The sequence below is a fragment of the Pan troglodytes genome, chromosome X (assembly GCF_028858775.2).
Source record: "Pan troglodytes isolate AG18354 chromosome X, NHGRI_mPanTro3-v2.0_pri, whole genome shotgun sequence".
Taxonomy (NCBI): domain Eukaryota; kingdom Metazoa; phylum Chordata; class Mammalia; order Primates; family Hominidae; genus Pan; species Pan troglodytes.
The window spans coordinates 86,368,827-86,392,442 of NC_072421.2; the positions used below are offsets into that span (position 1 = coordinate 86,368,827).

Genomic DNA, 23,616 nt, shown 5'->3' on the forward strand with positions numbered 1-23,616 from the left:
TAACCTATTCATTTAGTAAAGTATTTATGTATTTTAGAGATTGATCTCCTTATGTTTCCTAGAGTGCAGTGACTATACAGAGGTGCAATCCCAGTACTGATCAGCATGGGAATTTTGACCCATTTTCAATCAATTTATTTTCAACTTATCTGTGAACATGCCTTATAGACAACATAGAGTTAGATGTTTACATTTATTCACTCAAAAAACTCTTCCATTAAATTAAATTATAATTTTATTTACTGGAACTATTGGTATGGTTAAAATCAGGTCTAGCATTTTGCTGTTTTTTCTTTTGTGGCTGTTGTTTTTTCATTGTTACTTTATTCTTTATTTTCTGCATTATTTTGGGTTACATGAATAATTTATTAAAATGCAATTGAAATTATGTTGTATTAGTCTGTGCTCATGCTGCTAATAAAGACATACCAGAGACTGAGTAATTTATAAAGTAAAGTGATTTAATGAACTCACAGTTCCACATGGCCGGGGAGGCCTCACAACCATGGCAGAAGGCAAAGGATAAGCAAAGTCATGTCTTATATGGTGGCAGGCAAGACAGCTTGTGCAGGGGAAGTCCCATTTATAAAACAATCAAATCTCATAAGACTTACTCACTACCACAAGAACAATATGGGGGAAACCACCTCCATGATTCAATTATCTCCACCTGGCCCCACCTTTGACATGTGGGGATTATTACAGTCAAGGTGATATTTGGGTGGGGACACAGCCAAACCATATCATATGTGTTAGCATTTAGCTATATCTCTGCATTCTATTATAAGGGTTGCTGTATAGATTACAATTTGCATCCTTAACTTTTCTCATCCTACTCAGTGGTATTACCTTATAATCTCACATAAGCTCCACAATCTTTGCAACTCTATGGGTCTATTGATTCTCCTCATATGTTTTGCTCCCTTTCATATATTACTTCAATAGTTATTAATCCCACAATAAAATGCTCTAATATTTGCATCAAATAAGCATTTGCATTAAAAATTATGTAATTAAAAAGCAATATATTTTATTTAACCTGGCATTCACTATTTTCATTTTCTTTTCAGTTTTCAGAGTATCCATGAGAGTATCCATATGATATCATTTTCTGTCTGTAGTAGTTGCCTAGGGGGTTTTAATAAATTACCATCATCTGCATGGCAAAAATAAATGTGTGTGTTTTCTCACAGTTCTGAATGCCAAAAGTCTAAAATCTGGTTGTCAGAAAAGTCGTTCTCCCAACAAAGCCTCTAGAAAAGAATTTTAAAGTGACTTTCCAATTAATGGACCCTAACTTATATCTAGATTTTTAGTTCCAAAGGACATTAAAAAATGTAGTTTTTAGCTTTCCAGTCTACAAAGTATACAAAGAAACCCAAGAAAGATGCTGGAATTGAGTCCGAGTGTGAATTCACCTTATCCCCCAGAAGAATTAATCTGAAATGGAAACAATGTGTAGTCTAATAGAAGAAATATATGATTGGGAGCCAGAAAGATTTTTATTTAGTTCTTTAATTAAAAAGTTAGTACCTTGGAAAATGTTAATTATATCTTCCTTTATAATTTATCTGTAAACTATAATTTTTAGACTACTTCACTATAATGATTTAAAGATAATATGTTAACAGATATGAAATATTACAATAAATAAAACCTACAATAATTAATTTTGTAAGACAAAATATTATTAATGGATTTGTAGTTTCTAATAACAATGAAGTGTAGCTCTACCTGTGATTATAGGAGTGTGCCACCATGCCTGGCTATTTTATTATTTTTATTTTTTGTAGAGACGAGGGTCTCACTTTGTTGTGCAGGATGGTCTCAAACTCCCGACCTCAAGTGATGCTTCTGCCTAGGCCTTCCAAAGTACTGGGATTATAGGTACTAGCCCTGCATTTGACCCTAAAAGTGTTAACTTATTTAAAGCATCAACTGAAAAGTCAAAAGTTCAAAGTCTCATCTGAGACGCAAAGACAGTTACTTGTACCTATAAGTCTGTAAGATTTTTTTTTAAGTTTTTAATTTAAAAGATACAATGGTGGCATGGGCATTAGGTAAATATTTTCATTTAAAAAGCAGAAAATCAGTCAAACAAGAAGGGCAGTAGGCCCACAAGCAAGTCTGAAACCCAGCAGGGCAGACATTAAGGTGTGGTTTTTTTTTGTTTTTTTTTTTGTTTTTTTGAGATGGAATCTCGCTCTGTCGCAGGCCAGAGTGCAGTGGCACGATCTTGGCTCACTGCAACCTCCAACTCCCTGGTTCAAGCAATTTTCCTGCCTCAGCCTCCTGAATAGCTGGAATTACAGGCACCTGCCACCACGCCCAGCTAACTTTTTGCATTTTCAGTAGAGACAGGGTTTCACCATTTTGGCCAGGATTGTCTCAATCTCCTGACCTCGTGATCCGCCCGCATGGCCTCCCAAAGTGCTGGGATTACACGCGTGAGCCACCGTGACTGGCCGACATTAAGTTTTAAAGCTTCAAAATCATCTCCCTTGTCTCCATTTCCCACATCCTGGGGACACAGGTGAGCTCCTGAGGCCTTGTCTAGCCATATCCCTATGGCTTTGCTGGGCACAGCCCACCTGGCTGCTCTCCAGGTTTGGAGTCAAATGTCTGCAGTTTTTCAAGCCTGAGGCTGTACACTGCCAGTAGTTGTACCATTCTTCAGTATGGGTGATGATCCTATGCCCACAGCTCCACTAGCCAGGGCCCTGGTGGAGAAACTTATGGGGGCTCCAAGCTCACACTTTTGCTCTTTGACAATGACTCAGTATAGGCTCTCTGCAGGGAATTTGCCCTTACTGCAGTCTTCTGCTTAGGCACCCAGGCTTTCCCACACATCCTCTGAAATCTGGGTGGAAGCTGCCAAGCCTCTGTGGCCCTTGCATTCTCTGTGCCTACAGGCTTAACACCATGTGGAAGCCGTCAGGGCTTATGGATTGTACCCTGTGAAGCAACAGCCCAAGCTGTGCCTAGGGCCCTTTAACAAGAGCAATGGAAATGTAGAGAGCAGCAGCCCAAAGCAGCACAAGGCAATAGTGCTCTGAACCTAACTCCTGAAACCAGTCTTTCTATTAGGCTTTTGGGCCTGTAATAAGAAGGGTTGCTTTCAACATTTCTGAAATGTCTTTGGAATTTTTTTTTTCCTATTGTTCTTACTATTAGCACTTGACTCCTATTTAGTCATTCTATTCTCTCTAGCAAGTGGTTGCTCCACAGGCTTTCTTGCCTGAAAACAGTTTTTCCTTTTCTACCACATGGCTAGCCTGTCAATTTTTCAAATGTTTAGGCTCTGCTTCCATTTTAACTATTATAAGTAACAACTTGGTTATTGCTTTGCTCCCATATCCAACCATAAGCTCTTAGAAGCAGCCACATCACTTTCATATATATATATATATATATATATCTTTTGCCAGATACCCTAAATTATCACTTTTAAGTTCAGCCTTCCACAGAGTCCTCAAACATGGACACAATGAAGACGAATTCCTTTCTAGGGTATAACAACAGTAACCTTTGCTCCAGGTTCCAATAAATTTCTTATTTCCATCTGAGACCTTATCAGCCTGACCTTCACTACCCATATTTCTAGCACCATTGTGGTCACAACCAATTAAGCAGTCTCTAACAAGTTTCAAACTTTCTCTCATCTTTCTGGGATTTTTTTTTTTTTAAGTCCTCCAAACTCCTCCAACTTCTGCACATCACTAGTTCTAAATCCACCTCCACATTTTCAGGTATCTTTATAGCAATGTTCCACTCCTCAGTACAAATTATCTGTGTCAGTTCATTTTGTGTTGCTATAAAGGAATACCTGAGGCTTGATCATGTATAAAGAAGTTTATTTGCTTAATAGTTTTGCAGGTTGTACAAGAAGCATGGCATCATTGTCTGCTTCTGGTGAGGGCCTCAGGAAGCTTACAATCATGGTGGAAAGAGAAAAGATATCAACAGTGTCACTTGGTGAGAAAGGAGCAAGGAGTAGACAGGAGAGTGGTCCCAGACTCTTTTAACATCCAGATATCAAGGGAACTAATAAAGAACTCACTCATTACCAAGGGGTTGGTAAGTACCAAGCCATTTATGAGGGATCTGCCCCCATTACCCAAACACCTCCCATTAGGCTCAGGGATCAAATTTGAAAATGAAATTTGGATATGTTATCCGACATCAGGAATACAATTTTCACATGAGAGTTGGAAGGAAAAATATTCGAACTATATTAAAATTCATGCATAATTTTATGTAATATGCATTTTCATAAACTTTTTGAGGACCCCTCATGTGTGTGTGCATGAGTGAATGCACATGTATTCCAATATTTCCATTATTGTTTGTACAGTAATCACCAATGGGTCTATGAAGCTGTTATGTATCTGAATAACCTATTTAAAATTTGGAGGGTACATGAATTTGAAAGATCATAAATTAGAGGACTCTTTTGCTTTGACTCTATATAGTATACATAGATGATGGCATACAATGAATTTATTTATCCTGGAACTGCCCCAATTACCCACAGGAAGTGATTGTTATTATATAAATAAGAGTAAAAGTTGCTGATATGACAACATTAAAAATGGGATTAAATAATGTATATTAGTAATAAAACACAGTGAGAGGTGAAATTTGACTTGGGATTCTTTTTGGGGGGCTGTGGAAAAAAATAGAACAAGATTATTGATGATTTCCAGAGGAGGACTCACAGCTTGAGCACAGTCTCTAGCCTTGTTTACAATTTCCACCGCTTTGCAGATTTTATCATCTTTTTATTTTGTGTTTTTGCTGCTTACATACTGACATAGTGTCACATATGACAAGCAAGTATGTCTAATGAAAAGAAAGTCCACATCCTTCACATAATATACAAAATTATGAAGAAACAAAGTACTTTGTTTCAAATGTCTTTATCCAATACCTTAGAATTTTCACTAACCAACTACCTCAGCTTCTCTTAGGAATTCATAACAGTAATATTGTTACATCAACTATTGGCCATTAAACGGACACAAAATACACTGTAAATTTCCTTCGTGTCGTTTCCTTTCACTACATAGAAATTAATTCTAATTGCATCTGTCTGGGTCTAACTTTGTGGTTCATTAAGACTTTTATCCACTAACATACAGACATACTTACACACATAAATACCCAACTGCTCTTTTGACCCCTTTTGTAAAGTCTGATTGACTTTATTTTGCACAGTCTTTGTTTTAAATGCATTGCAGTTGGACTCTAGTGTGTACTTCAGACTTACTCAAAATAGTAGACTTAAGACAACCTTAAAATGTTATATTAAAAAAATGCAGCATGAGTTGCAGAAAATTAAACAGAAGCACAATTAAAGTATAAACAGATTGCTTTTGAAGTTATTATATGCCTGCCATTACTGCATTTGGACTTATCAGATTGTATTTGATCTAGGGAGCAACATGTAAAATCATTTATGTTTATTATGCAATATGTGAGCAAGTAAAAATTGGATCCATATACTTGGCACTGAAAATTATATTTTATCATAGATTGCTGTGACCAAATAAGATAAGGACAACAGGTTTGCATTTTTAAACATCATTTGCTTAATTTATGAGTTTTATTTTCAAGCTCATGTCTCTATATTTAAAAATAATGGGTTTGTGCCAGGCTATATCTGTGGAAGTGAATGGGGAGAAAAGAGGAAGGATACAAAGAACTCATTGAAACCATATGACAAAAAGGATTGGCTACAGTTGTAAGACAGAAGTTACTTTCAAATTACTTTTTTCCATTGCTTGCAGAAACAACCTTAGCACATCTTGAGGAAATGATTTATAAGAGCTGATCATGATCCTGGTTGTGCCACTCTGAATCCAGTTTTGTTCAGAGACAAAGATATAAGACACCTAGAAATAGTTCTTGTCTTTAACGTTTTTTTTCTAGAGAATTTCTGCTCTCTCCCAGAGCTATATTGTTTCTGAATTCTATTTTTTGTAGGATGTTGAAGTAGTTTTGGAGAGAGAAGCAACGACATTTATCAAGGAAAAGGAGGAAGTCTTGCAGCCAATGTGTATCGAATGCTAAAAAGCCTGTTTTGTTATCACATAAAAAGTAAAGAGATTTGTTTAGGAAGTAGTATAAATTAATTCTCCAGATAAAAGTTGAAGAAAAACATCTATTCTCTTCACTCCATTTCTGTTCATAAAGCATATGTGGAGTTACCAAAATTTAGCTAAATCACTAAGTGACACAGAACTACTTGTATAATTATCATCAGCAAAAGACAATTATTGCCTCATCCTGTACCATACTCCACTGATAGAATATTCAGGCAAAATATGTGATATGCCTAAGATAATGACAATTGCAAATAGTGCATTTTAATTTTAGAAATCTGCAGTAGTTAGCAACTACACAAATGTCTTGAAAAGAAGAAATCAGAATAGTGTGGGATTATTCAAAAATGTAAAAAACATAAATCAAGCTACATAATGTAAAGAAAAGTGTTACTATAGGGTCCCATCAACAATATTTTACTTTTTCTACATCCACAAATGCTTAATGTATATTATTCTCAACTCTCTTCTACTAACTCAGGAATTCCCCAGGGGTTGTTTCATTTCTGTTACCTAATGAGGCCCTTTCCGCTTCCACATGCAAGATTTGTTCTTTCCTTTTCCTGGTATTGGTGGTACTGGATTTGTGTTCCTCTAAGCTTTACTGTAGCAACCTGATTCTAATGTTATGGCTATTTCACCCAAATTAAGGTACATAGCTTAATGTCTTGGGGGATGTGTTTAAAAGAGCTGCATTTGATTTTGGCCTTGTGTAAATTTGTCTTACCAGTTGTTAGGCCTCTTTCATTTTTTTCTGGCTATCTGATTAAGATATTGTTGTCCTCTCAGATCAACACTTTCGGTGGGTAACCATTTATTATTTTAAGCTATGATGTGTTTTGACAGTCATCTCAGTGAGGAAAGTTTGTTTCATAAACAAAAATTAATCACCTTTTCTGTATTATTTGCTTCTTAAGTTTCCCAACATATGTCTCTAAAAGGACTGGATTAAAACAAGGATAGTAGATAGACAGGTGGGTAGGTAGAGAGAGATAGATATATAGATATATAGATGGATAGATAGGAGATAGACATAGAGATATAGATAGACTCTATTATATTCAAAATCACTGCTTAATTGCTTTATTCTAGGCTTAGGTGCTCTGGCTCTGTCTTTGATGTAAAGTTTCTCATGAAGCTCTTTAGTTTTTTATAAAAATAAACTACTGGAAGAACTTCCTCACAAGATTTCTAGGAATATCATAATGAATCTGAATCCTTAGAGATTATATTTTTAGCTCACACTCTGTAGCCCTCACAACTAAATGTAGTAGCAGCAATAGACATGAGAAAAAAAGGAAGAAAATAAATATTAGATACAAAAATACCTAATAAAATAAGGAAAGTGAATCAATAGTATAATTTGCTTAGGCCCCTTTTATAGTATTTAGTATGTTCACACAAGCTCATACGTGAAAGAGAACTAATGTGCTCACCTGCCCTTATCTGAAGCTTGTCTTTATTTCTTTATTCTATTACTTTTTTATTTCTGGACTAACAGTTCAATTTTGATGGCACAGTTTGAGTCCTAGTCTCTCTCTAGTGCCTATATTGAACCTTTGGTTTATGAATGTCTTATCACTCACTTTTGACAGTCCCTCCTGGATAGATTCCATCTATGAAGATGAGAGACACTTACCTTTCATGGTATGGCATGAGAGACACTTACCTCTAATACCCCCTCTGAGTCTCATGGGGCTCACATGTTCCAGGAAACCCTCTCATCTTGCCCCAAACCAACAGAAGGTGGAAATTAGAAGTATGCTGGAGAAATTATGAAAATAAAAGTAAATTGAAAAGTGTCAAAAAAAACCATTACATTTGGTTATGTAATCAAATAATATATGGCTCCCTATTGTTTGATATTTGGAAGCTAAGAAACTAAAGGAAAATCAGTTCAGAAAACTAACAAAAGGAAGAACAGGAAAATGGTGTAAATTTTGTAAACCAACCTAATAAAATGGAGCAATCAGTCATATATTATCATCATGTAGGGTTATCAGATTTAGTACATAAACATACAAAATGCTCAGTTAAATTTAAATTTCAGATTAACAACATTTTTATTAAAAACGTATGGGGGCCAGGCACGGTGGCTCATGCCTGTAATCCCAGCACTTTGGGAGGCTGAGGCAGGCGGATTACGAGGTTAGGAGTTGGAGACCAGCCTGGCCAATGTGGTGAAACCCCATCTCTACTAAAAATGCAAAATTTAGCCAGGAGTAGTTGCGAGCGCCTGTAGCCCCAACTACTCCGGAGACTGAGGCAGAACAATTGCTTGAACCTGGGAGGCGGAGGTTGCAGTGACCCGAGATCGTGCCACTGCATTCCAGCCTGGGTGACAGAGACACTGTCTCAAAAAAAAAAAAAAAAAAAAAAATCCCTAAACATATTGTGTCCGGAATTGGTGGGTTCTTGGTCTCACTGACTTCAAGAATGAAGCCGCGGACCCTTGCGGTGAGTGTTACAGTTCTTAAAGGCGGCGTGTCCAGAGTTTGTTCCTTCGGATGTTCGGATGCATTCGGAGTTTCTTCCTTTTGGTGGGCTCGTGGTCTCGCTGGCTCAGGAGTGAACCTGCAGACCTTCGCAGTGAGTGTTAGAGCTCTTAAGGCGGCGCGTCTGGAGTTGTTCGGTTCTTCTGGTGTGTTCGTGGTCTCGCTGGCTCCAGGAGTGAAGCTGTAGACCTTCACAATGAGTGTTACAGCTCATAAAAGCAGTATGGACCCAAAGAGTGAGCAGCAGCAAGATTTATTGCAAAGAGTGAAAGAACAAAGCTTCCACGATGTCGAAGGGGAGCCCAGCGTATTGCCACTGCTGGCTCCGCAGCCTGCTTTTATTCTCTTATCTGGCCCCACCCACATCCTGCTGATTGGTCCATTTTACAGAGAGCTGAGTGGTCTGTTTTGAGAGGGTGCTGATTGGTGCGTTTACAATCCCTGAGCTAGACACAAAGGTTCTCCACATCCCCACTAGATTAGCTAGATACAGAGTGTGACACAAAGGTTCTCCAAGTCCCCACCAGAGTAGCTAGATACAGAGTGTCGATTGGTGCATTCACAAACCCTGAGCTAGACACAGGGTGCTGAATGGTGTGTTTACAAACATGTGGTGTGTTTAAAAGCATGTGGGCATTGGAGGATACAGTATAAATTGAATACAAATAAACTACTTTCAATATAAAGGATAATCAAAACTGATTTAGAAAGATTCAAAACAGTCAGGTTCTTTTAAAACTCCATATGTATCTTTTGAATCTCAACAGGTCATTATGTAAAAATCTTGGTCAGAAGAGAATATTTGAAAACACAACCCTGGTATTTAGAATAAAGTGTAATATTGTGCTTCTTCAGGGCCCTGATTATCAACTCAAAAGTCATTTATTTTAAGGATTTTAAACATTATAATTTTAAAAGCTATCAGGCATATACATCTACATTTATCTTTGTGGAAAAAATGATTTTGGTTTTCTGTATAATGAACAGTGAAATGTTGTGTGTGTGTGTGCATACATACACTGAAGCATTTTGGTTTATTTTTAATATATATTAAAATTTATATTTAATGTATATATATTTTTAGTGTTTATATTTAATACATATATTTATAATGCTCTATGTAAGTGAAGTATAGAACACTAAATAGATAGAGAGTGCCCATTGGTGTATTTACAATCCCCTAGCTAGACATAATGGTTCTCCAAGTCCCCACCAGAGTCAGGAGCCCAGCTGGCTTCACCCAGTGGATCCTGCACTAGGCCGCAGGTGGAGCTGCCTGCCAGTCCCGCCGTGTGCCCGCACTCCTCAGCCCTTGGGTGGTCAGTGGGACTGTGTGCCGTGGAGCAGGGAGCAGTGCTCGTGGGGGAGGCTCGGGCCGCACAGGAGCCCACAGAGGAGGGGGAGGCTCAAGCATGGAGGGCTGCAGGTCCCAAGCCCTGCCCCTTGGGGAGGCAGCTAAGGCCCTGCGAGAAATTGAGCACAGCAGCTGCTGGCCCAGGTGCTAAGCCCCTCACTGCCCGGGGCTTGCAGGCCAGCCGGCTGCTCTGAGTGCGGGTCCCCCGAGCCCACGCCCACCCGGAACTCGTGCTGGCCTGTAAGCGTAGTGCACAGCCCTGATTCCCGCCCGAGCCTCTCCCTCCACACCTCCCTGCAAGCTGAGGGAGCTGGCTCCGGCTTTGGGCAGCCCAGAAAGGGGCTCCCACATTGCAGTGGGGGGCTGAAGGGCTCCTCAAGCACGGCCAGAGTGGCCGCCAAGGCCGAGGAGGCGCCGAGAGTGAGCGAGGGCTGCGAGAGCTGCCAGCATGTTGTCACCTCTCAATATGTTATCATATTTGGTACATATTTATACTAAAAAAGTATTGTTTATAAGAAATTCAAATTTTACTGGTGTCTTGTATTACATCTGGCAATCCTGTCTTCACACCGTTTCAATATTGGGAATATTGCATATAGTTAGGATTTTGTGTGTGATACGGCAAGAGTTATAAACTCATGGGTGTTCCCAGCCTTAACTCTTTGCCTGCCATCTAAAGAAGATTTTGAATTTGCCATTTCAGTTATTCCCTCCCCCTACAGTCTGAAGAGGGTTCTAGGTTGCTAGGTTTCCATGTTTTGTGGGCGTTGTGATGCAGAGTCAAAAGAACTGTGAAACAAGAGTAAGTGGAGAGGTAGAGGGCAGAAGAAAAGGGGTCAAGAAGGCAGGACCCCGTGAAGCACACCTTTCCTAAGGATTTTGACGAATGAGAATGAAGATAAACTGTGAGTTGAAAGTGAAAGAGAAAGCATAAGGGATCTTAGTAAGTGCTTCTTAGCTTGTGTATCCATTTTAGAATATACTTAAGAAATTATTTTAAAGTTAGCTTTGGTTTCTTGATTTATCATTTGTTGATGTAGATCTTATTCTGAGAGTTGTCGCTGTGGGTCAGGGATTTAATATGTTCACATATGTTTGATATGAACATATGCAGAAAAGTTCCTGGTTTCATTTGTCACAACATTTTGAGTGATGCAATCATTTTAAAGTAAAACTAACAAATTTGAAAGAAACAGAAGACAAGGTCCCTCAATTGAAGAAATTAGGATATGGTGGGGATTTCTGACCAGTCATGAGTGCATGGGAATCAGAAGGCATATGTTAGTTGAAGCTCTTTCATCTGAGGTGAAGTGAACTTGTATATTGGAGGGGTTTGTCAGCAGGGAAAGATGGGACATTTACATAAAGAAGTCTGATTGAGCTGATGAGTCATTAATGTAATTTAGTGTAAAATATTTAAAGTTTTGTTAGAAGTAATGCATGTCTTTCTCCAGAGCATGTGGGCATTGGAGGATACAGTATAAATAGAATACAAATAAACTAATTTCAATATAAAGGATAATCAAAACTGATTTAGAAAGATTCAAAACAGTCAGGTTCTTTTAAAACTCCGTATGTATCTTTTGAATCTCAACAGGTCATTATGTAAAAATCTTGGTCAGAAGAGAATATTTGAAAACACAACCCTGGTATTTAGAATGAAGTGTAATATTGTGCTTCTTCAGGGCCCTGATTATCAACTCAAAAGTCATTTATTTTAAGGATTTTAAACATTATAATTTTAAAAGCTATCAGGCATATACATCTACATTTATCTTTGTGGAAAAAATGATTTTGGTTTTCTATATAACAAACAGTGAAATGTTGTGTGTGTGTGTATACATACACTGAAGCATTTTGGTTTATTTTTAATATATATTAAAATTTATATTTAATGTATATATATTTTTAGTGTTTATATTTAATACATATATTTATAATGCTCTATGTAAGTGAAGTATAGAACACTAAATACTTTAAAAATACCAGAAAACAGAAGAAAACAGCAGACTCGGTGGTAAACACAGTCATTTGGCTGAGTTATTTAAAAAAAAAGATTAAATAAGAAAGACATATGATTGTTGGCTATTTCCAAACATATGTCCAAACATTAAATAATAAATATTGAGAGGTTTAACAGAATACATATAGCCTTCTTGTGCAATTCCAGGGAACGTTTAATTTTTAATGAGTAATAATAAACTTAAGTACATAGTTTTGTGATGTAATTACATTTCAGAGGGCAATACGCCTTTAGATATCACATATTATGTTTATTGAAAAACCAGTCTTAACATAGTTGAGTGACATAAATATATGTGATAAATATACTAGTATATTCACAATGAACACTGGATATTTCTTTTGTGTGTGTGTGTGTGTGTGTATTTACATATGTATTTTTTTCTTTTTTTTTTGTCTCACATACTTATCTTTATTTTTTGTAGTGAGAACACTTAAAATCTACCCTTTTAGCAATTTTCTTTTTTTTAAAATTTTATTATTATTATACTTTAAGTTTTAGGGTACATGTGCACAACATGCAGGTTTGTTACATATGTATACATGTGCCATGCTGGTGTGCTGCACCCATTAACTCGTCATTTAGCATTAGGTATATCTCCTAATGCTATCCCTCCCCCCTCCCCCAACCCCACAACAGTCCCCGGTGTGTGATGTTCCCCTTCCTAACACTGGATATTTCTTATATACAATCCTATTTCAGAATGTAGAAGGGAACAATGAATCTCATAGTTATCCTGAATGTGCAAGTGGAAGACCCTACCAAACAGCAGAGCAGCATAGATGCTTTTCTTGGGGGAAGAAGGTGCAGGAGCTATTTTTTCCTTTCTTTTATGAAAATATCTTCATTTGTTTTCAGGGTGCATCTGACAAGCCTTAGATGACCTCCAGCAACTTCAGTTCTCACCGAATTACTGCATTTCAGCCTTACTGAGAAGCAGCCAGTCATACTATCCTCAAATTTTGTGAGTTCAATTTACTTTATTTAGAAAGTCTCTAAAATGTAGACTCTGTCTATTGTTTTACCTTGATGCTAACTGCTGATGCTGAGATGTTTATGTAGAGAGATTTTCTAATTGCCAATATTAAAAACATAAAACTCAGCAAAGCTTAGCAAGGACCCAAAAATATGCCTGTGAAATGATCAGAGTGTGTGAGGACTCTGAAGAAGAAAGTAAAGCAAAAGTATACTAGAGAATGGAGAAATGAGTATTGAGAAATACATATATTTAAATGTTAGAGTTTTACAATGCACATACAAAAAAAATAAGTAAAATAAAGATAAATAAAGCAGGATAAGAAAGTATCACATAGTAACAGAAGCAAAAGAATGAAATACTTAAAAGTTGGTGGAAATGAAAAGTATACTACTCCATGACTTAGAAACAGCACAAGACAAAGATACGAGATAAACTTCAATTGTGATCACTATTATTGGTGTATAGGAATGCTTGTGATTTTTGCACACTGATTTTGTATCCTGAGACTTTGCTGAAGTTGCTTATCAGCTTAAGGAGATTTTGAGCTGAGACGATGGGGTTTTCTAAATATACAATCATGTCATCTGCAAACAGAGGCAATTTGACTTCCTCTGTTCTTATTTGAATGCCCTTTCTTTCTCTCGCCTGATTGCCCTGGCCAGAACTTCCAATGCTATTTTGAATGGGAGTGGTGAGAGAGGGCATCCTTGTCTTGTGGCAGTTTTCAAAGGGAATGCTTTCAGTTTTTGCCCATTCGGTATTATATTGGCTGTGGGTTTGTCATAAATAGCTCTTACTATTTTGAGATACGTTTCATCAATACCTAGTCTATTGAGAGTTTTTAGCATGAAGGGGTGTTGAATTTTGTCAAAGGCCTTTTCTGCATCTATTGAGATAATCATGTGTTTTTTGTCATTGGTTCTGTTTATATGATGGATTATGTTTACTGATTTGCATATGTTGAAGCCTTGCATCCCAGGGATGAAGCTGACTTGATCATGGTGGATAAGCTTTTTGATGTGCTGCTGGATTTGGTTTGCCAGTATTTTATTGAGGATTTTTGTATCGATGTTCATCAGGGATATCGGCCTGAAATTCTCTTTTTCTGTTGTGTCTCTGCCAGGTTTTGGTATCAGGATGATGCTGGCCTCATAAAATGAGTTAGGGAGGAGTCCCTCTCTTTCTATTGTTAAAATAGTTTCAGAAAGAATGGTACCAGCTCCTCTTTTGTATGTCTGGTAGAATTTGGTTGTGAATCTGTCTGGTCCTGGACTTTTTTTGGTTGGCAGGCTATTAATTACTGCCTCAATTTAAGAACTTGTTATTGGTCTGTTCACGGATTCGACTTCTTCCTGGTTTAGACTTGGGAGAGTGTATGTGTCCAGGAATGTATCCATTTCTTCTAGATCTTCTAGTTTAATTGTGTAGAGATGTTTATAGTATTCTCTGGTAGTAGTTTGTATTTCTGTGGGATCAGTGGTGATATCCCCTTTATCACTTTTTATTGCATCTATTGGATTCTTTTCCTTTTCTTCTTTATTAGTCTGGCTAGCGGTCTATCTATTTTGTTGATCTTTTCAAAAAAACAGCTCCTAAATGCATTGATTTTTGAAGGGTTTTTTGTGTCTCTATCTCCTTCAGTTCTGCTCTGATCTTAGCTATTACTTGTCTTCTGCTAGCTTTTGAATTTGTTTGCCCTTGCTTCTCTAATTCTTTTAATCGTGAGGTTAGGGTGCCGATTTTAGATATTTCCTGCTTTCTCTTGTGGGCATTTAGTGCTATAAACTTCCCTCTAAACACTGCTTTAGCTGTGTCCCAGAGATTCTGGTTTGTTGTTACTTTGTTCTCATTGGTTTCAAAGAACTTACTTATTTCTGCCTTCATTTCGTTATTTACCCAGTAATCATTCAGGAGCAGGTTGTTCAGTTTCCATGTAGTTGTGCAGTTTTAGTGTTTCTTAATCTTGGCTTCTAATTTGATTGCACTGTGGTCTGAGAGACTGTTTATTATGATTTCCTTTCTTTTGCATTTGCTGAGGAGTGTTTTACTTACAATTATGTGTTCAATTTTAGAATAAGTGCGATGTGGTGCTGAGAAGAATGTATATTCTGTTGATTTGGGGTGGAGAGTTCTGTAGATGTCTATTAGGTCCAGAGCTGAGTTCAAGTCCTGAATATCCTTGTTAATTTTCTGTCTCATTGATCTGTCTAATATTGACAGTGGGGTCACTACCTCCAATAAAAGATATAACGTTTGATAGAAAAATAGTCACCCTTGAATTAATATCAAACTCTGAAAAAAATAACTGAAGATTAAATTGAAGGGAATAATGAGCATGAGATAATAAAAGCTCAGCAGTATTGGAACAGAGAAAGCATGTTGAGTGAATAGAGGAAAAAGTTGGTTAGGGGAGATGGAGTCAGATTGTGGAGGGTCTCTGAAGACTGCAGTTATGAGATAAGGTTCCACATAATTCTACATCAATTCTACATCTTTAAATCCTGCTAACTTATCCATAAATCCTGCCTATGTTAGCTCATAAAAACTAGCCATGAGAATAAAAACCATGTTAGTCAATTTCTCAAACTCCACCACTCCACCAGATTTCTTTTCAGCCCACTTGCATTCGCCTTTCTCCACCATGGAATTCAGTAAGAATGTTCCCTGCCCATAATCCTGCTCTGAAGAAATTTCTCAAGTTGATTGTTCAAAGTCCTCTCATAGAGTAGAAGTGGAAGCATAGAGTTCAGAGTATTAGGGTACACTGAAAGTGTTTGAGCGGGTAAAAGACATAAGGAAAGTAAAAGGTAAGAGGAGAGGGGTGACAGGAGAGTGGTGAGTGTAGAGTTTGCCATCAGTGAAATCTGCCACTATAAGTAGTAAAGCAAGCATGAGGTAATTTTCAGCTTAACTAGTGCTGAGGCATTGAGAATGAACAGGAAGTGGTGAATTTGGAAGACATTTTAATAAATGAACTCAGAATTTGAATTTCATTCATCAGCTTCCTACTTTCTTATCTACCCTACTTCCCCTTCTCACGATTCACAATTGCACCTCTTTGTACAGACATTACTTTTATTTTATTTATCCATTTTATTTATTTATTTATTTATTTATTTATTTATTTATTTAAAGATGGAGTCTTGCTCTGTCATCCAGGCAGGAGTGCAATGGCACGATCTCGGCTCATTGCAACCTCTGCCTCCTGGGTTCCAGCGATTCTCCTGTCTCAGTCTCCCGAGTAGCTAGGACTACAGGCGCCCAACATTATGCCCAGCTAATTTTTGTATTTTTTGTAGAGACAGGGTTTCACCAGGTTGGTCAGGCTGGTCTTGAAGTTTTGACCTCAGGTGATCCGCCCGCCTCAGCCTCCCAAAGTGCTGGGATTACAGGCATGGGACACCGCGCTTGGCCTAGACATTACTTTTAAAAACGTAGGTTTTTAAGAAAAGTAAAAATTACAGGGGAAGAACGGCTTGTACCTTATACAAATTCAACCATATCATTTTCACATAGGTCTTAATTTTCTTTTAAACATATACACTCATAATACCTTCCTCCTATTTTAGCCCCATTTTAAATTCTCAGGTGGGTAATACAGATCCATCTTATTCAATGAAAATTATTTATAATTCACCATCCAAAAGGAAATAATTGGGCCTTCTATTCAGAACTAAATGTGTTCTAGTGCATAGGGTATATACCTAAAATAGCCAAATGAGAGGTTATGTTATTCCAAGTTTACTGAAATTCCATAATTAAGTTATGAGAAAACATATTTAATAGGAGGCTTACATTTGCCCTCAGTTTTCACTTTATTCTGTGGGTTTGTGACTCTGATACAATATTTATAGTTGCGAGAAGGCACAGAAATAGCACATTCACAGGCTTTTTGCCATGACCAAAGAATTGACTTCTTATAAAATGCAACATACATAAATTTAGTAAATCTTTGTCTTCTTTCTCATAAATAGAACCCAGGATGAGTTCTCCTACTAAAGAAGGAAGTGATACAGCTGGACATGCTCACAAAAATTCTGAAAATGAGCCTTCTAATGACTGTAGTACAGACATAGAGTCTCCATCTGCTGATCCCAATATGATCTATCAGGTAGAAACCAACCCAATAAACAGGGAGCCAGGCACAGCAACCTCCCAGGAAGATGCTGTTCCTCAAGCAGCAGAAAACAGCGAGCTCGAAACAGAGATCCAAAAAGATCAACGAGAAGAAGATCTAAAAGAAGAGCTTCTTCTACTTCAGACCCCCATTCCCAGAAAATTGGTCTCTCACAAGCCCTTAAATGATAGATCAAGATCCCACTCAGGGAAAGTTGAGATGAAAGCAAACAATTTCCCCATAAATCACAAAACTCGTTTTCGACTTTCAACTTCATGGAGAGTCCCATTTATTAACAGTCATGAGATAAGAAGTATGATTCTCCATCTGCTATGTGATAGATATTTCTCTCAGGCTGCAGGGTGTCAGAATACCATGTGGGTAAAGCGAAAATATATAGCATGTCTTTACCATCCAAATAGTTTCACCCATCACGAGAGAGCCATAACATTTAGAAGGCCTTCGAGGGTGCACTACTACCGTCCCCTCACTGAGAGAATGACATCAGGAAAATTTTGCAAATCAACTGACACTAAAGGGAAATGTAGATTCCATGCTATTGTGAGGTCTGTGCTCTTTGTGTCACAGATACAAATTGAAAGTATTTTTAATATAAAAGGTTTTGTGGATATATTGAGATATATCCATACCATGAATGTTATGATCACAAACACCAATAATGGTTGGAAATACTTTTGTCCCATCTGTGGAAGGCTTTTTAACACTTACTCTGAATTAAGACAACATTCATGCGGCTCTTCTGGGAATTAAGTTAAATTGGGGTAAATTCATTTTAAAATATAACTTCTAAAATTCATAATTTGACTACTAAAGTAAGACAAAATTGCATGAACATAAATTTTAGTATTATTAGAGGGAGTAGCAGAAAGGAACACAAACTAATAGTACCTCTCAGTAAGAAATACCTATGGGGAGTGAGGAAACATCTGTTTATACTTTGCTTTTACAAGTACATCATTGAAATATCAGACCTGTCATCTATATTGAGTCAGCATTTGAACCAAGTAAATGTTTTCACTGTCTTAACATCTATTTCTGTAGATGTAAATATTGTTAACATAAAAGAATCCAAGTTAACAGGATCCTAAGATAGCAAACATATATTGGAAGGCCAGACAAAGTTCTACCAAGTGTTTCCAGAGATTCTGCTACATGTATTATCTGAAATGTTCTCCATATATTCAATAAAAACCAATTTGAAGACATAGAAAGTTGTATTGTATATTTGTAATTAGAGAAGAATTCCTATGTCTGGAATAAAAAGATTCAACATACTATAAAATATACAATACTTGGGTAATTTTGAAGATACAGAATAATAACAAAACTCATAAAAAAGTATTTGATAGAAGTGAAACAGTTTGAAGTAAAAGTGAACAAATATTAAATTGATAACATATAACTGTAAACCTTTTTGCTTGTATAGCACATTCACCATTGTTCACAATCACTACCCAAAGTTTACCTTCCCCTCCATACATACATGCACAAATGTGTACACATATTTAAGACGTTCCTTATCTTGTTCTTACAGCTCAAACATCTATACTTCTTTTATTTAATCTGCATACTCATTAAAGTTAGAGTCTATAACTACACCTCATATTTTTTACCATCTTATATTTAATATATAATGAATATAGGAATATAATATGTAATATGTATGCAGTGCATGTATTTTATATAATATGTATGTATTATATAATTTATACTTTGAGTACCCATTATATGTGAAGCACTATGCCAGCATAATTTTATGTGTTAGTTAATCTTTGCAACAATCTAAAATTTTTTAATTTTCATGGCATGATTAAATGTATGGAAGCAGTTGCTAGAAAATTGAATGACTTTACCAGGTCACAGAGTAAATGCATGCTATTGTCACTGCATGATATAACTGGAATTGAATAGGAAACTTTTTGCACATTATGCCTTATTTAATATGTATGTACTTATATTTGAAATAGCATATAGAATTTATTTCATCCATGGATATACTGTATTATAGAAATTCTAAACTTGAAGCAGAGGATACTTAAGCTACATCTACAACAGGTCAAATTTGTTCATCTGGAGGAAAATTTGATGCTTCCAGATACAATTATTCAGTGTGAGCAATGGATTGGATTAAACAATTAAACAAAGACAATTCAAAAAACTGAATATTTCTCCATTAAAAATATATTCTATATCAATTTTTATCTCATTTTCTTTTGAATATAAAACATAATTTTACAAAAATGTAAGCCATCAGGTAGAAACTAACAAAAATAAAAAAGAAACATTCTTCTTTTTTTCACTTTTCCTAACTAGGGATGAAATAAAAATAGTACTTGTTATTAAAAAAACGGGTTTTATCACTGACATATTACCATCCATAGAATCAATATATTTGCTGGTAAACCTCCACAGAATTTGAAAACATAATTTGAATGCAGAAAAATAGTTAAACTTGATAGTATTTACATTTTCACTTTTTTTCCCAAAATACAAAGACATCTATTTAGCTAAAACTTTAGAAATGACATATTAAAATTAGAATTGAGTCAGAATGGAGAAATTAGAAAAATGTAAACTAAACAATCCTAGATTTATCCTTCTCTAGCAACCCACTTGAAAGATTTTCATAAGTACCAAAGTAGGAGAACCATGCTTTTACTTAAAAAAAACATGAATAATTCAGTCCAATGTTCAAAAAAATAAAGTATTCTATTTTTTACTTTATTTATTCATTTTTTTTTTTCTGAGACAGAGTCTCGCTGTGTCGCCACCCAGGCTGGAGTGCAGTGGCACAATCTCGGCTCACTGCAACCTTCACCTCCTGGGTTCAAGTGATTCTCCTGCCTCAGCCTCCTGAGTAGCTGGGGTTACAGGTGGGTGCGACTACGCCCGTCTAATTTTTGTATTTTTATTAGAGACGGGGTTTCACTATCTTGGCCAGACTGGTCTCAAACTCCTGTCCTCAAGTGATCCACCCACCTCTGCTTCCCAAAGTGCTGGGATGACAGGCATGAGCCACAGCGCCTGGCTCTGTGTTCTCTTGTTCTTTAATTTACAAATCAACTCAACACTTTATAGATATCCTTATTTTTTCTTAAAGATGTAGGAACAAGCATGTATATTTATGGTTATATTAATAATTTTCATAGTTCACATAATTTTTTAATAAAATATGGGTATAAGATACTTTCTTTACTTCATATTTACATAGTAACTAGCATCTAAAATATTAACTTACTTTTAACATGACAATGACCAGAAAATGATATACTCAACACAGAGTAGAATACATTTTTTAGAGGAAATAAATTATAGAACCCTGAAGATGGCAGCCTATTACTATTTTAATGTTCTCAATTTTTTACTAGTTTAAAATTATATTTCAAAAGTTTATCTTATAACAAAGTTTTTTTTTGGTTTGCCTCCTAGCATTTCAGTGTCATCAGTGCATTGAATATCTCCTCATAAATTATGTTTTAGACATATTTAGCCAGAACAATTTCAGGTTTATGGAAAAATCAGACTGCCTCACATGTGTGATAGTAATTTTATTCTGGCTTATACAAGATACCTTAAAAGTTAAATTGAAAGCATGAAAAGCATTGAGGGAAATTTTCTAAAATTATGATAAAAAAGTGAATTCCCAAACAATATTGGATTTTATTCTCACTCTTAAGGGGCCTACTTATTGTTTGATACCATTAGTTTTACATAGAGCCAATCTTGGATAATTTAATCAATAGAAATAAAGGGGCAGATAGAGTAAGTGTCTATGATGTGTGAATTTTGGATTCCTTGTTGCATCAGGGTTTGGGATAGAAGCCCAGAAACTGTGGACTTATGCACTAAGAATCCAGTACTATAGTTATTCATATTCTATAAAACAGACTTTAATTATAATTAGACTTCTATTATTTAGTGTTCAAGTATAATATGCATCAATATACTAAAATAAAGTTAGTCTGTAGTTATTTGCTCAATTGTCTATTTGAAATAAAAACTATTTATTTATTTAGATCAGTATATTAAATCAACCCATACATTTTATTAAAACGTTTGAATAGTATGATGCTAAAAACTAATATTAATTTTATAAAACTTTCTTTTTTGAAACAGTAAAACTTGAGTAACCAGGCATTTATAATTTATTGCATCTAGTACCCAGCTAGGAAATAAGAACGAGTTATTATGCACTAAAGTGATGATTAGGGTTATCTACGGATTTGATAAAGGATTATTTACTCTTCTTGTTCTTGCTGTATTCTAATTATCTGGGTTCAGGAAGAGGAAAGGAAACATCAGCCTAAACATGGTTCAGATATGAAAATCTTCAACTTTTCTAAGACTCATTATAGCCCACGCTAGTGAATAGGTAGGTAGTTAGAGAAAATTTGTCATGTCGTTGCTACATGTCTTGTGAAGAGACACTGACAGCTGTTGTTCCAGTCTTTTAATGGGTATTTGTATAGCAAACAACCTCGGAAGCTGGAGATACTGTCTCCCTGCTGGACCCAAGGGCAGAGGATAGATTTCTTTCCTAACCAGTATAATAAAGATGATGTCTCCTTCAAGGGCAAAGGTTGGGCAAGTTTGCAAGCAGCCCTCTTACATGATTGATAGTTTCCTAAACTCTAGGTTCCTCGTGTGTGACACAAACTCACTGTGTGTAGTATTTACCTGTGCCACTCTGCATTACCCTTGTGTGACTTGAAGAGCAAGAGAAATCAATGCAAATATGAAGGTCATGCTGCCCTCTCTGCCCCTTGAGTAATAAAGTCCTTTCTCTCTGACCCAGGTGCCCCATGTCTTTTGCCAGTATCTATGAAACTGCAGCAAGTTAACCTGTTAGCTTACAAGCAGGATAAAATGTCAAATCTGTCACCATTCTTGATATCTGAAAGAGAGCTGGGTGAATAAAATTCCATTAAACAATTTTTATTATTTTTTACTAAATGACACTTTCTATTATTTCAATAGACTCAAACTACACCATCTTTTGAGAGCTTAACATTATTAGCTGGGATAAAGTATTTGTGTGAATGTCTAAGCACACAGCTTAATGAAAGAAATACTGGGATAATTTTGAAATTTCTCATTCTCATCTTCATGAAAGAGCCACTTCTGTGAATGGAGGAAGTTACATATCATTATCTTGCTTCTGAATCTGTGCTTATAGAATATAAATACAATAACCTTCACTAACTTATTATGAGAAAACTTTACCTTCTGCTAGATATTCTCATGATAACACTCACTCCTTCTTAGTAACACCTAGAAGTACCTGGCAGTCAGAATAAGAATGACACAAAAATAAAAGCAAGCAAGTGACTTGCATTATTTAACTGAGAGACACTAGGCTACTTATTAATTAATAGAGAGTAGAGAAAATTAGAAGTTAAATATTGATATGTAAGTTACTAAAAGATTTAAAAACATTTGGAATTACATGGCATTTTGGATCTTTAAGCATTTGGCTGTTTGTCCTTTCAGAGTTATTCCTGATATTTTACTGTATTTTTTTCTTTTTATTTATTTATTTATTTATTTATTTATTTTATTCTACTTTAAGTTTTAGGGTACATGTGCACATTGTGCAGGTTAGTTACATATGTATACATGTGTCATGCTGGTGTGCTGCACCCACTAACTCGTCATCTAGCATTAGGTATATCTCCCAATGCTATCCCTCCCCCCTCCCTCACCCCACAACAGTCCCCAGAGTGTGATGTTCCCCTTCCTGTGTCCATGTGATCTCATTGTTCAATTCCCACCTATGAGTGAGAATATGCGGTGTTTGGTTTTTTGTTCTTGTGATAGTTTACTGAGAATGATGATTTCCAATTTCATCCATGTCCCTACAAAGGACATGAACTCATCATTTTTTATGGCTGCATAGTATTCCATGGTGTATATGTGCCACATTTTCTTAATCCAGTCTATCATTGTTGGACATTTGGGTTGGTTCCAAGTCTTTGCTATTGTGAATAATGCCGCAATAAACATACGTGTGCATGTGTCTTTATAGCAGCATGATTTATAGTCCTTTGGGTATATACCCAGTAATGGGATGGCTGGGTCAAATGGTATTTCCAGTTCTAGATCCCTGAGGAATCGCCACACTGACTTCCACAATGGTTGAACTAGTTTACAGTCCCACCAACAGTGTAAAAGTGTTCCTATTTCTCCACATCCTCTCCAGCACCTGTTGTTTCCTGACTTTTTAATGATTGCCATTCTAACTGGTGTGAGATGGTATCTCATTGTGGTTTTGATTTGCATTTCTCTGATGGCCAGTGATGATGAGCATTTTTTCATGTGTTTTTTGGCTGCATAAATGTCTTCTTTTGAGAAGTGTCTGTTCATGTCCTTTGCCCACTGTATTTTTTTCAATAAAGATGCTATAACTTAAAATATCGTTGCACAGATAACATAAAACATATGCACTATGTGAAAATTTGAAACTGTACTTATGCTACAAACATTTTTAAATGACTTCACTTAGAGGGTGACTATATCAACAGAC

General features: G+C 36.2%; 1 protein-coding gene across 2 annotated transcripts; it reads left to right on the forward strand.

The window, feature by feature from the left end:
• The first annotated feature begins 9,921 nt into the window (after window positions 1-9,921).
• CPXCR1 (CPX chromosome region candidate 1) lies at window positions 9,922-18,925 on the forward strand. Of its 2 annotated transcripts, none has more exons than XM_016942921.3 (3): window positions 9,922-10,896; window positions 12,835-12,940; window positions 16,930-18,925. In XM_016942921.3, the coding sequence occupies exon 3, from the start codon at window positions 16,938-16,940 to the stop codon at window positions 17,841-17,843; it is 906 nt and encodes a 301-aa protein (XP_016798410.1). In that variant the 5' UTR covers window positions 9,922-10,896; window positions 12,835-12,940; window positions 16,930-16,937; the 3' UTR covers window positions 17,844-18,925. The 2 variants fall into 2 exon arrangements, with proteins under 2 accessions (XP_016798410.1, XP_016798411.1); XM_016942922.2 differs by having other exon boundaries at window positions 9,935-10,858; window positions 16,930-18,300.
• The last annotated feature ends 4,691 nt before the right edge of the window (window positions 18,926-23,616 follow it).